This window comes from Takifugu rubripes, chromosome 7, assembly GCF_901000725.2.
Source record: "Takifugu rubripes chromosome 7, fTakRub1.2, whole genome shotgun sequence".
Classification (NCBI taxonomy): domain Eukaryota; kingdom Metazoa; phylum Chordata; class Actinopteri; order Tetraodontiformes; family Tetraodontidae; genus Takifugu; species Takifugu rubripes.
This window is the reverse complement of record NC_042291.1, coordinates 11,757,362-11,772,192: the sequence shown is the minus strand read 5'-3', so window position 1 is coordinate 11,772,192 and position 14,831 is coordinate 11,757,362. Positions and strand designations below refer to the sequence as shown.

General features: G+C 45.2%; 1 protein-coding gene across 1 annotated transcript; it reads left to right on the top strand.

Moving 5' to 3' along the window:
* The first annotated feature begins 2,017 nt into the window (after positions 1-2,017).
* Positions 2,018-14,672, top strand: LOC105416671 (LIM domain-containing protein 1). The gene is made up of 8 exons (XM_011605514.2): positions 2,018-3,708; positions 6,981-7,082; positions 10,665-10,732; positions 11,161-11,223; positions 11,500-11,630; positions 12,226-12,277; positions 13,082-13,150; positions 13,622-14,672. The coding sequence occupies exons 1-8, from the start codon at positions 2,514-2,516 to the stop codon at positions 13,751-13,753; spliced, it is 1,812 nt and encodes a 603-aa protein (XP_011603816.2). The 5' UTR covers positions 2,018-2,513; the 3' UTR covers positions 13,754-14,672.
* The last annotated feature ends 159 nt before the right edge of the window (positions 14,673-14,831 follow it).

Genomic DNA, 14,831 nt, shown 5'->3' with positions numbered 1-14,831 from the left:
CTCTATCAGTAGGTGCTGGAAGTCACGCTGGTTATTTTTCAGCACTGTGACACTATCGTGGCTGTTCATTGCTGTGTGTTTATCAGTTTTGAGTCACTGAGACAACATTTCCAGTGACGTTTGAATGGAGCATATGAGTAGTCAAACTTATTCATATGTAATCTATCTAGTCTTCGGGAGGCTGGTTCACCAATTTCTGTGGCTTTTAAACAAGATCTAATACTTTGTATGATTATGAGTCATTAACTATTTTGTTATAATTAGAGAACCATTTGAATCACAGAAGATTTTAATAAAAGGTGAAGATGTGCAGACAGAATGCAGGGTTTGATCACCCCAATGACACCCCCCCACTTCTCCCATGATGTATCTCAGACAACCAGGTGACAGGAAGTGACCCACAGGACAGACAGAATAACAGGAAAAGAAGCCAGAAATATGAACAGAAAGCAAAAAGCCAAAGTTATACTTTGACTTCTCTGCATTGCAATGCAATGCAATGTCTAGATTTGATCCCCATCTGACGCAAAATGTCAGACACGGTACTGGAAAATAAATTCCACCCTCATCTGAGAAATAGCAATTATTAGATCTGCCTGGCTATTACTTCTCATTCAGTATTGTTATATATTCTTTTCATTCTTCTAACACTGTTTTTAGCTTTCACTATTAAATAGATCTGACATTGAACTGGCATTTCAAGAAAAACTGGTATTGTTGACATTTAAATGGATCAGGAAAGTGAGCAAAAACTCCAAACGTTGGAAGCAAATAGTAAGCAAGGGACTTCTGACTTCATTTCTTATAACCAATTTATGTTGTCACTCACAGCCCCTGTAGCATTTAACAATTTTCAACAGGGCCACTGTTTCCATGACAACCAGGAGTATTATTGAATAGGCAGGAATAGACCTCCGTGAATCATTTTCTCTTCAGCTCGCTGCCTCTTAGATGACATGTACAGCATGAATTGTCTCTGCTGGGTTAAAGAAAATCACTTCCTGTTAAGAGACTCTTGGTGGAAGATAAGGGTGGGGTGGGAGACACCAGAGTCCAGTTGAGTCCCACAGGGAACACAGTAATGCTACAGCTCATTATCTTGTGAGCCTTGAGGCCAATAACTGGGTTGTCTGAATATTTTCAAGTCATTACATGTGTGCAGATATTAGTCATTATAAAGTGTATAATGGTGAACAAGTCTACTGTCTTTTTATTTTAGATATCTTCTAATTGGTCAAGGACAAAATTATGTATTGATATATTGTTATTTTTGGTATTACAATGGCTAGTTTTGAAAGCTATAGGTGGCTGTATGACCCTCGATTTATTGACATCAGGCTTTACAGAGCAAACATGCTCAGTTTCCATCCCGCTTACACAGTAGATGTCTTTCTCATCCACTTTATAACAACATGCAATCTCAAATTCCATCACGGGGCCGCAATGTATGTGCATGGCTGTGTTTCATGGGGTAGGATGTGTGATACCAGTTAATGAACACAGTGCAGGAAAATGAAAAATGACCTGCTGGTTTCATTTACATGTCAACGTACAGCCATAGGTTTTCCAAGCAATATATGGATGCATGGTAGGAAAATTGCAAGTGAACTCTAAGAGACCTTACTCTATTTAACCAGTGAATAATGGTATTGCAAGAAATAAGTGGCTATTTACATATATTATTAAAAAACAAATTTGAATTTACATGTGGAAATAACTCCATGTAATATTACTATGCTTAAAGGACCATGATGATGCCTCTGAGTTCTTAGAACAGGCTCAGACAACTCAACTTTTGGGTTGTGTTTTGAATAAAATGAACCTAAACGTCACTATAGTGCACGCGTTTAATCTCGATAGTCAGTGAGCCAATCAAGACACGAAATATAGGAACCATTTGTATACGTACTGCTATTTAAAGATAAGACGTCACGAGTGGGTGACAGCGACACTGAACTTCACGTAACTTTGTCGGGTGCCTTAAAGGGGACACTGTACCTTTAAAACCAACTGTTCCTCTTTGAGGTCCCGACTGTTGACTGGTGGCCACGTTCGGCTACGCAACTCGCTTTAGCGGTCTTGTCCGTGACTTTAAGCATTTACCAGTCAACCTTCGCGACGTCTCCGACGCGCTTATCTCGGCGGGATTTACATCCATGGAGCTGCGGAGGATATAAAGTTTTGAATGAAGCATTCCCGCTGGGGCTGTGGAGCGGGGAGGAGCGGGGTCGTCTGGGCTATCGGATCTGGGATCTCCTTCACGTCTCTAACCAGACAGACGACGGATCGTCCGGTGATACGCTGAGCCGGACGGACGGAGCGACGAGCGGATTCACCGCCGAGGACGTGGACCCTTCATCTGCTGGTGTCCAAAATAACCCGCAACTTTAGACTGAAGACTGAAAAGTTTGTCCCCGTCTCCTGTCAAGTTTTCGGGCTGCTGGACAGTAAGCTGGTGTTTCATTCTGGAAACTTTGTAAGTGACTTTGCCGAAGTAGACAACGCAGATCAGAATGGATAAATACGAGGACCTGGGACTGGAGGCGAGCAAGTTTATCGAGGACTTGAACATGTACGAAGCATCGAGAGATGGTTTGTTTCGCACGAGAAGAGATGTAGGAAACAACCCAGATTTTGAAGAGACCAGGAAAGTTTTTGCCTCCAAAATGACTAAAATCCACATGCAGAAACACCAAGAGGAAATGGCAAGAAACAGCCCGGCGATGAAAATGAATGGTGGCCACGCCAGTGGGTATCACACCAAGGACAGACCGCCTATTAATAGCAACAGACAAGCGGGTGAAGCGGCGGCAAAGCCCCCGATGCTCTCTGGCCCTGCGCCGGGCACCGCGGCCGCGAATCAGTGCGCTCCGTTTGACGGCCAGAAACACCACACGGGCGCGCAGCCTGAACTCCCAACCGGAAGGGCATATGGCTACGGAAACAATTATGATAATACGGAGAGTTTAGAGCCACATGCATACCAGCGCGCCACCCATACTCCCCCCAGCCCAGGAAACGCGTCTCCCAGCGCGCCCACACATGCTCGTCACCCCATCAGCCAGTCTGCGGTTTGGGCCCCATCCACTGAGAGCCAGATTTCCACTGCTGGCTCTGGGAGCAGTGCTGCATCTCAGCTGCCCCGCCAGCCGACACCACCCAGTAGCATCAGCGTCCCGCCCCAGCACTTTCAGACAGGCACCTCATCAGGAAACTGGACTTCACCTTCTTCTTCCAGGGGATTGTTAAGGGAGTCCAAACCAGACCTCATCCCATCCTTGCCTTTAAGTGCCTTCATCGGAGGAGATGACTTGCACATGCAGCAGCCCACCACGCAGGCCTCAGCCTATTACGACCCACAATCCCCAAGACCCTCCTCCTCCCGTAATGGTTCCGCACCAGTTTCCCCAGTTCCACCTTCTCCCCACGAAACGCCTCAACTCAAAGCACAGGAGGCTTCTTCGGCATCAGCACCAGGCAGCATTGCCAGGAGCAGCAGCCAGATTCAGTCCAAGAGCCCAGTGCCTGGCAATGTCCGTGGCTTTGAGGCAGATGTCCCGTGCTCCCCAAAGTCTGCCCAGCTGGTTTCTCAGTCTCTCCTCACTCAGCCGCAAGAGCAGGGATCCTCAGCGGCTGAAATGAAATTAGAGGCCATCGCTAAACGGCTGGAAAAAGAGATGGATGCTCAAGCGAAGGGTGACTTCTTTGGTAAGATATATTAGTCTGCCTGGCCTCAAAGAGGGCTGCCTGTCAGTTAATCCACCACTATAAACCATGTTTGACTGCGACTAAACGCCCACCCACACTTAACCCCTCAACCCTCGCATAAATGCACTTGTTAATTCAATGTATGCGTCGTCGTCCTCTGTCCCGATGGTTTCCCCTGAGACTGTCCTGTCAGAAGTACCTTGAATCTTGCGGTAATATGGATGATATTTGCTGCTGTCAAAGCTGGACGTTATTGGGTAATAACAGTGGCGGGACCATGAAGGAAACGTGCGTCTCAAAGGTCTCCCTGAGACCAAATGCCTTAATGTTGAGGCAACAAATGTTTTAGTTGAGTTGGCTTAACTGGCGCTGATAGTCATTGTTCTCTGAACGAGGTCATGCTACAGACGCAGCACATTTCTGATGACTCTTTTTGTGAGCATGCCACGCACGCCTGTGCGACTGACGCGCACGTGCAAATGGGGAAGACGGTAATGAAAAACGGCAGCTGTGACTGTCCCCTAGAGGCACGTATTTAAAATCTGGACGAAATGTGCTTTTCCTTGAAGATTTCTTTTACAAATTCAGGGCATTATTCACCAGTGTGTGGAAAGGGAATACCTCCAAATACACCTCTCTATATAACTTCATTCAACACTTAAGTTGCCCTTGAAGTATGTTATGTAAAAACCTGAACTGTCATATATTGAGAATTTAATGCACCATCCATGTGATATGCTTTTCTGTGGTGCGGGTTGCCAGGTTTGACTACAGCTGCTTATACAGTAAATGTCTAACTTTGCTGCAGAGAGAGCTGATAATCACGTGGTTGCCAGGTGTTTTTTCCCAGCCTGGGATATTCATGGAAAATCTGCGTCCCACTAGACTGTGAGGGAAGGAGTGTGGAATGGCTGATATGGTGTTCACAGCTGCAGAAGACCCTCCTCGTCCTCGCTGGAGGGATTTCCTGTTGGAATGTCTGCTGGAGTTCAAGGGAAGATGCTCTCGTTAGCGCCCCTGTCACGAGGAGACTCAGAAATAGCAAAATGACGCAAATATTGCAGCGGCGGTCAGCAAAAGGGCAGGATTTAGTAATGTCGAATATATCTTTTTCAACACAGATCTTCCCACATAGCCCACACAAAGTTTCCCACTAGACCACAGCTCATCCTCTGACTCACGCTTCCATGCTGGGAGAAAAAAAACCAAACTGTGTAGGCTAGTTTTCATTGTGCAAAACGGTATAGATGCCCATAAATGTAGGGCTTTAGGCCGTAGACAAAGGCCTAAGAAACAAGGTCAAATAATATATTAAGTGGCCGATTATATCTGTTGTACTGAAAATATCTCATTTCTAAGTTTAAAAGGTCAGAAACTTTTTTTTTTAGATTCAATTTTACTTCTCCAACGCTCAGATCCTGCTGGCCAGCGGTCCCGACTGCATCCTGAGTCCGTTTGCTGAGAGCTGATTGCAGCTGGAGGTTCTGGGAAAATCAGTCCGGTGTCAAACTGTTTCACCGGGGGAACGCTGGGGAATGTCTGCCGGAAAAGCGTAAAGAATGTTAGAAGTGAGGTCTTGGAAGCAGAGGGGAGACGAGTCCCACATACGTTCTGAGGTCCCTGCGGTGGTTTTGAATGGGCCAGAGGACTAAGGGGGAGATTTAGGGAGCAGTTCACAGCTGCTTCTTTGTCCTTGACCGCAAACGTCTGTGGGGTGATGGGATTTGTGGACGGGTTCTGGTGAGTGGGGAGAAGCGGGCTCACGTGTTGAGCCTCCCCATTTCCTTTTTCGCACATTCAGTTGAACATTTAAATAGAGGATTAATTCATCCCATCTGTGGAGTGGAAACCAGTTCGCAGCAGCTCCTCCCAGGGATTTTTGGCATCCATGCTGCCGGCTTTAGGAGGCTGACATCTGTGTCGGGGAGAATGCAATATTCTCGTGGTCACGGCTACGTGTCAGTAAACACGCTCCGTCACCTTTAGGTGTGGCGCCTGTGCTCCGTTTCTAAAAGGGAGAAGACGATGGCTTCTCCAGCGATCCATATGGAGACATATGGTGTTTGTTTTGTTTCGATGGGATTTTTGTTCAGCTGTTGATGCACAAATCATCTTTGCTGTGACTTTGAATCAGTAATGTGACTAAAGCCCCGAGCTTGCACATACCTGCACAGTCACAAGTTCATGTTTTTGTTTTTTTTTCTTTCAGACTGCATGTCGGCGTGTTTTTCCTCCCCCCCCCTCCCCCCCCTCTCACTCGGTACCAAAATAATCTTGCCATTTTGGGGAGAAAAAAAAAGATTGCCCAAACTGATGAGACGGCTACTTTACTTTTGGTGCAACTTATTTTTAGCCATCATTTATAACAAAAACGCTCTACAGTGCAGGGGAAAAAGCCTGATCTATGTGTTTATGCTGTTAGGTAATGAAATAACGTTCTGCTGCGTTCTATTATCTGCTGTCTCCTGTGCCGCTGTTGGGGCCCTGATGATCCGTCCTCTGTTGTGGCATCAGGGGAGGTTTAGGTTGGATTATATATAGGCCCGCCGTGCGTTGGATTCCTGGACGTTTATGGAGGGTAACATTTGAAGATGGTTATTAAATAGCGGCGCGTTCTTGGCTATGGTGGCCGCGTGATACGTGTCGGACACGGCGGGAACAGAAGTCTCTTTGTGTGCGTTTGAGGAGGACCAAACCAGAACTGGGTTGGGATCAGCCACACTCCTCTGCTCGGCTGCCCTGCCCTGTCGCCAGGGCCGTTCTAGCAACACACACAACCTCATGCGCTGATATTTCAAAGGGTCTCACCATTTTCCATTAAGACCATTGAGTCATGTGATGACATCACACCACATCTGGTAGAGTTATAATCTTGACAACTTCCTAATTACGCTCATTAGTGTTGCCACTCGCCGTAGTCTTCTCCAGTTACTCCATCATTTGTGTGTCACTTGCGCTGAGCAATGAAATGTAGTATTTCCAGGAAAATATGTTGAAACTGAAGTTGTAGCGCTTTGAGCTCCCATACACAGTAATGTTGCTGTTCATAGTCTGTAATTATGCAATCTTGCCTGACATCCTCACATGTGATTTTCCTGTTTTCTGCACAGCGTTGCATAACTATTATTATCTCACATGCTCTGTAATATTCGGTAAAGCCTTCATATGACAGCTTATATTCAAAGACATCATTAGATGGTTCCTCAGTGACTGAGTCAAAATGGCAATACTGAAGTTCCTTTAACTTTTCTAAATGCCCTTTGTTGTTCCAGGAACCTGCGTTAAGTGCAACAAGGAGGTCTACGGAGCCAACCAGGCCTGCCAGGCAATGGGGAACCTTTACCATGACAACTGCTTCACCTGCAGCGCCTGCAGTAAGCGCACACGCTGTACTTTGAACACTGCCCCACGCATCTGCCAATTTTGCACATTTTTAAGCTTTGCCTCCCAACCAAAGAGCAGAGGCTCGCTCTTTATTCGTTCTCAGACGCACAGTCATTAGGGGATTATTGTCCTGTGTCATTGGTGTTTGTTTTCTGGGCGCGCCCGCCACTCCTCGGACACACAGACCAGAACATTTACTGAGCTAATGCCACTCTGTAAAGGAGCGCTCACTTTAAATTCATGTGTCATGAGAGCGAACATAATTATTCTCTGAACTCACTCCTAAACCACACTGAAGAAAGGTGAGAATTATAAGTGTCAGTTTATAGCTGAGGGGACATGAAGCACTAACTGCTTGTCACACCTTGTGCTGATTCACTGCAGGACATATTCATTAAAATACAGTGGCTTCAAAAGCTTTTGTGATCGGTTTTTAATGCCGTCTCTCCTTTCTTAAGCTATTATAAGTGACTACACTACCTAAGTCTGACATTTTAGTAAGTGCTGTGAATCATTACCTCATGCAAAACACACAATAGGTCATTTTCTGAACAGAAATGTGTTTTCTTCAGCGATCTGAAGTGGGTAAGAGTTGAAAGGAGTTGTGTGAATTGTGTGCTCGTGGACTGCTTGCCGAGCACGTTTTCAGCCCGCTAATTAGATAAAACTAGGTATCGCTTGCAGTTTATCATGCTGTCCTGTGTACGTTTGACCTGCTTCCTGGGTAGACAATAGCCCCGTGTCCTAGCCCCGGTTTGACCTTCCTCACTTCTCCAACCAATTAAATTCTCTGTTCCAAGTATCAGATGCTGGGTATGTGGAGTATTTGTGGCTCATCTGACATCTGCTCCCGTTTTGCTCTGCAGCACCTTTGACCTCACAAGTGAGCAAGTTATGCTTCCAAATGTACGAGTAACAGCCCATTTTCCCCCATTTAGGCTCCATGTTGTGTGTTTTCTGGGATGGGGGGGTGAAGATGAAAACAAGGACTTGGATGGTCGCCTACAATGAAACTGCTGTACGGAATCAGGGGTGGGGGGGGTTGTAGTTTACCCACCACATACCTCTCATAGTTTTCTTATGTGAGGGCAGAGGGGCTGTTGTGCTCGCTGTGAGTGGCCCCGGGGAAAAGCATCTCAGCTGGGGTGGAATGCAGGCACAGAGGCCCTCTGTAGGTCTGGGTCCAGGCGGGCAGTGGGTGCTGTTATGTCAGCTGGGGGGGGAATAAAAGATTGGAAAACAACATGGGACAGGGAGAGCATTCAGTAGAAGCAGCAACCCATCATGTACAGCAGAGGCATGCTGACCTGGCGTATAATGTACAGTATTCATGCCAGCAGCGGGGCGCATGAACTCCACTGTTGCACCAGATTTCCCAGTATCCTCCTCAAGATTCTGTATTTCAACAACCTGCTTACGTAACAGGATATAGACACTGTTTATCGCCTGTCAGTTCTCTACCAGTTTCCACAAAAGGGCTTGAGAAAATATACAGGCCGCAATCATCGGGGATTCAGCACTTCTGGGGGGTGGGGGGTGGGGGGGGGTCTGTCTCTGGGGTGCTTATTGACTGTTTACAGTTAAGCTGCCCAGTCAAGTCTCACTTCTGAACACAGCTCAGGTCTTTAACTATGGCTTTAAATTCTGTTTTCATAATATCAGCTTCCATATCCCACCCCCAAAAGACAAGAGAAGGTCTAACCGCTACTGGATCCACTCATATCTTAACATCTGTTCAGTAGACTTTCTGAACCTTAAAAAAATAACGTTCCAGGCGCTAAAAATGTACTTGGACCTCCAAAAACCTCCTTTTTTCATCATCAGTCAAACCCTCATGACGCAAGTTTTACTCTTTTTTTTTTTTTACTCTTTATGTGATTTCATAAAGGGATGTCGTGGGACCTTTGAATTTGCAAATACACTTTTGTTGTGTTATGTTCTGTCCTGCAAGTGTTTTATAGTTTTATGAAATGGTCACCATTCCCGCTGGTGCCTTTCCAACAGTAAGCCCTGACTCCTGACTTTAATTAAGCCTTTATCTTTTCCACAAGGCTCAGAGCCTTCCGTCTTTCACTCACGGGGAAATAAAAGACAGGATGAAGAATGTGGAGAGGAGCTTTGGACCATATCTTACTTTCACCCCCTTCACTCTTAACTCTTCTCTTTAGGGACGTGGCTCCCAGACTGTTCCTCAGTAATTACACACGGGGCCCGGGCTACACCTTTGGCCTGCTGAAATGAATGGCCTGCTCGGGCCTATTGTGTGAGCCTTGGATAGACTTGCTGCATAACAATTGTCACTGTACCAAAGTATCATAATGTAAGGGTCAGTAATTGCTTTAAAGAATTCCATCTGTCATGGTTCATAAAAAGGGGTCGATTTTCATCTTTTTCTCCTCCCGTTCAGCACTGTATTCCAGCCGTTAATTGGGTGTCATCAAGCTTGTTTTGTTCTTTTCAAATTCCTCCAGACAGTCAAATTATCGCAGCAGACGGCAGGTTTTAGAAGAATATTTTTTTCCTCCCACAGTAAAGCAAAACATTGACTCCTTCCCTTTAACGGTGGATTGCAGCTGGTTTGGTTTAAAACATCACGCTGCCATTTGCAAAATTGACTCCTTGGATATTAAAGGAACGATAATTAAAGCAATTAAGCCATCTGACACCATGAGTTAGCAGCTTTATGTCTAGTATTCACAGCGCTCTTTAGGGGGCACTACAGAAATTAGTCCAGCTATGTAGAGCTAAAGCCATCATGTCGGTGCCATATTTGTTTATGCTTGGCACTTTTTCTTTTTTCCTCCTTTTCTGCTACATTTCTGGCATTTTGACCCCATATTTTTATTATTGCAAAGTTTCTGAAAGAAGAAGCCGGGCAGAGATGAAACATGGCTGATAAAGGAGGCTCCTTTCCTACGACAACCCCTCCTCCTCCTTCTCTGCTGTCCCCTCTTTTACCTTCCCAGTCCAAAAAAATGTCAGGAATGTTGAGTCTTCCTGTGGGATCTTAACAGGAGTGGCTTTGGGATGTGTGCAAACAAATTCCGACTCACGTAGATGTCCGTGTGACAGCATTTTGTTTTGCAGGCTAAATTCTAGGCGCTGCAATGGTAGGCTACACAAGTAAATTCTCTCGGTAGATTGAATCGAGATTCTTGTTAAATCTGTTGCACTTGTCTTGTAATTGGATTTAGCTGATGTTTTTTTCCATGTGTGTCACTGACCCAGTGAAACCTGCTCTGGGTGATGAAGAATACAGTACAACGCTCATCCATCAGTAATTTGATTTATCTGCCTGGGATCCAGCAGGATATAATGAATATTGTAGGAGTATCCATTACCTTTGAATGGGACTAATTAATCATCGTGGTCTTGTAGTTTGCCTGCAACTGCTTTTGCAGGACTTTCCTCCACGACTCTTTTAACACCGGCTCCCATTTTCTTGTCTGATATATGATCACCTTGTCAATATGATATTCAGTCATACGGGAAGATTGTTAGTTTTTCTTGGCTGTGCTGAAATTATATCGTATAAATGAATGTATTAATGACTCTGTTATCCGTGTCTGCAGGTCGACGGCTGAGAGGAAAGGCGTTTTACTACGTGGGTGGGAAGGTTTTCTGCGAAGAGGACTTTCTGGTGAGCCAGCAGTACAACATTAATATTTTGTTTATGGAGCAAAATTCTGGGAAAAGACCTCTCGGTGCCTCGTTTGAAGTCTTTAGCTCGTTTCCTTCAGTTCACTCGTGTCTCAAAAACGGCATTAACACCTTTAATTTAAAAAGCGACCCACAGACTTGATAATGACGTCTTATCCTTCAAATGTGGTGCAGTTTGGATGGATTTTTTTTAATGTTTCCAAGTATGGCTGAGTGAGGGCTGTTAATGTAACTGTGCCAATTAAGTAAACATACGGGGATAATTGGCACGGCTACGATAACAGCCCTCACTCAGCCATACTTGGACACTGTTAAATTAAACCCCGACTTTGCACTCCTGCCTTGGGTCAGTAGTGTTTCAGGCATACATGGAATTCCACAGAACTCACTCTCTCCTGTGTGTTGCAGTACTCTGGTTTCCAGCAGTCTGCAGACAAGTGCAATGCCTGTGGACACCTGATCATGGACATGGTGAGTGTCTGTGCTGCTACTTCTCTCTGTGTGTGTCTGTGAGAGACAGCGAGGGGGATCTTTGTGGACAAACCTGTCCCGGATCTTTCCCATCTGCACATTTGATATCCTTTTAGTGGAATTCAGGTCCATTTTTCTGTCCGCAGTACCTTTTCCTTTGCGCAGTACATGTCATCCATCCGCGTCTTAACCGAAAATACCCTCGTTCAGTCATATCGTAAATGGCACTGGCGACATACAGTCAGCTCCGATTTTCTTCTCTTGCTTCCGTTATAGATCCTACAAGCCCTGGGGAAGTCCTACCACCCAGGCTGTTTCCGCTGCGTCATCTGTAACGAGAGCCTTGATGGAGTGCCCTTCACCGTGGACACGGAAAATAAGATCTACTGCCTCAAAGATTACCACAGGTGAAGAGCACCTGCCGGAGGAATGCTGTCGGCTTTTGTGCCGCGGCGGTTTAACACGACAACAAGGTGTCGTGTTACAGGTGGACCGACAACGCGGCTCCTTAACGTTCCCTCGCTGCCACGGGATCAGCTGGAGAACGGCCGAGCAACTCTGCCTCTGCCACGTGTGTCGGACACACGACACAAATGGAAAATGTGTCCAGTCAGGGTGGGAATGGTGATCCCCCCCCCACTGGTACAGAGAGCAGGCACATGTCTGACCATCGCCCGGCAGCTCCCACCTGTGATCTCAGCGCTGATTTCATCAGTAAAACCTCGATTGTGTAAAGAGCATGTGTTTGACTTTTAGCCACAGTCACGCCTCTCTGCTCCGACAGGCGCTCTCTTATTCCCCCCCGGCAGCCATGTGGCAGCCATGTGTGTGGAAATAATGAATTTATTTTGCGCTTTGTTTGTCTAGAAATTGTGCGCGAGATAGCACGTCCAGTACAGTCAAATCAAATATTAACTCAGCACGGTTGCACAATCAAGTTCATTCTGTGAGTAAATCACAGTTCACTTGCATTAACGTTGGTTTTGATTTTCTTTTCTTTAGGGTCCTCGCACCAAAATGCTCAGCCTGCAACCAGCCCATCCTGCCATCAGAGGTAAGTTAGCGCCACGTTGGCCTTACCATCTATGCCTGGATCGAACTTTTCTCAACGAAACATACAAATTCTAAATAATGGTGCCATATGTGAAATAGCAGCTTGGAAATCGAGGCAGAGAAACATGTTGTGAATATTTAAACATTTTTACATCCAGGCCGCCTTCACTGACTGCTCACATCGTTCACCGGCAGATTGCACATTTTTTAGAATCATGACCCAAATTCAGAATCCAGCTGATAACTCATTATACAGTAGTTTCACCCCCCCTCAGACTACAGGTGGAAGTCTGAAGAATGTTTGATTTGATGCGCTGTCAGTGAAGAACAGACCAATAGTTACAGACAAAACTTGTTGGCAAAAGCAATTAAACATCCAAAATTAGAGTTGACTTTCCTGGAATGTCCCCTGCCCTCCCTTTGAGTATTGAAGCTGGTATTCAGAGAAGTGTGTGTGTGTGTGTGTGTGTGTGTGTGTGTGTGTGTGTGTGTGTGTGTGTGTGTGTGTGTGTGTGTGTGTGTGTGTGTGTGTGTGTGTGTGTGTGTGTTGGGAAAGGGCTTTTTCTGATTCGCATCCTCCCAAACTGTAATTGGAGAAGGTGACTACACATTTCCCACGTTTTGAATGACTGGGAAGAGGCAACGATCACAACCGCTTAGATGTGTGGGACGCTTGTCCTGATTTGAACGTTCAGTCCACCAACCTGGACGTGTCAGCAGTCCTTTGAACAGCTCGTCCATGTGGTCGTTTCGGTGATGCGCCGCCAGGAAATGTGCTGATGAGATCTTCTCTCCGCTGTTTTAGGGCTCGGATGAGACAATCCGAGTTGTGTCCATGGATAAAGACTATCACGTGGAATGCTACCGCTGCGAGGTACGCCCCCCCCACCCCCCAACCTCCGCCCGTTCTTCTTTTACAGAAATTAGACTAAAATCGCGTGTGTTTGTGCGGCTGTGATCCGGGAGAATCCTGACCTGCTCATTAAGACAAAATACATCCTATGCAGATCTCCCACCTTAATTACAGCCTTGGTGGTAATTATGGATTGCTCAAGAGAGTTGGCATGCAGCCCCTCATCATCTCTGCTCATCAAGTGACTTTTCTTCTCGAGATTGATTGACAGCTGATTTGTTTCACTTAACAAAAGGTGTCCTGTGAGGCATAAGTGCGCTCCAATCTTTCCATTTCTGTGATATGGCTGCATCGCTCTGCATCATCATTTAAAGTCTTTTATATCTCAATTGTGTCTTTCTAGACAGAGTTATTGATTTGCTTCCTGGATCTCGAAAGAGACAAAATGCCCTCCATGTATTTTTGACATCGTCTTTTCTGCTGTGCACTTAGGAATGCAAGATAGAGCTGAATGACGAGGAGGGCCACCGCTGCTACCCTCTGAACGGCCACCTTCTCTGCCACTCCTGCCACCTCAAGAACATCCAGGGCTGCGCCCCCTCCATCACCGCCTCCTCCTATTAACAGCGGAGGGAGCCACCTGGTGGACGTATGGAGGAACTGCCACAGCGTGACGAGGCTGGAGTTGATACTGACAATTCTTGTTGTAGAGGATTGATTCATGTGTTAAATCGATTAAATCATCATCATTGGAGGTGTATTTCAGTGGAATGTTCATGAGCTTATGCATAAAAGGAAGCTTAGTATTAAAGCTTAGTATTGTGTGAGATTTTATTAGTACAGCTGCCTTGGTTCTGTGAATATCTGGCATGCTGCACCATGTTCACATTGCTGCAGTGGAATTACTGTTCACAGATTTAAAATGGGCTGTTCAGGTACCACATGTGCCTTTACATTAGTTCCCGGCCAACATAAAATATACTGTTTTTATGGAAGAATTGAATCATGGACTGGTAAAGCACTGTAAAGTCAGTTTTTCCTCTTCGTTCATTGATAATCTGGACCCATCACTATAGTCCACATTGAAAGAAAGTCAAAGCTAGTCATTATGGAACACAGCCATGCCTCTAATGTTCACAGTGCCTTTATCCTTGATGAAATGCTTTTCTGTGCTTTGTGATAATGGTTTCACCTCTGCTTCGGTTTAAAACTATTCTTCGGGAGGTCAGGTTGCTATTATTATCTTTGTGAATTTATCTGTAGGTAAAAAAAACAACAAAACAACAACCCAAAAACCTTTAGAAGTAGATCTGCTTGTAGGATTTGTATTTTTAAAAAAGATTAATAGTTGGAGTATAGTCAACCAATTTTCTTTGACTTGCTTAGAGAAGCAGTTCCATGGTCTCGGCAATCTGTGTATATGCCTGCCTTTTGTTTGCTTTTCCTTTGAGTTCCTAATTTCTTAGCTGATAATTATAATAAAGGTCAGACATGTAGACGTGTATGATTCTCAATATTTAATAAATGCCTTCAAATATGCCACATTTTCAGTTGTTTGGTCTTCTTTAGAGGGAGGCAAATTGTAAGCAAAGCATAACTCTACAATTAAATTTGACTTACCATAAAATCATTTAATTAATCACATAAATGAACTCCAAACTAACAAAGGTGATTCAGTAATGAACATGACTTAGAGGAATGA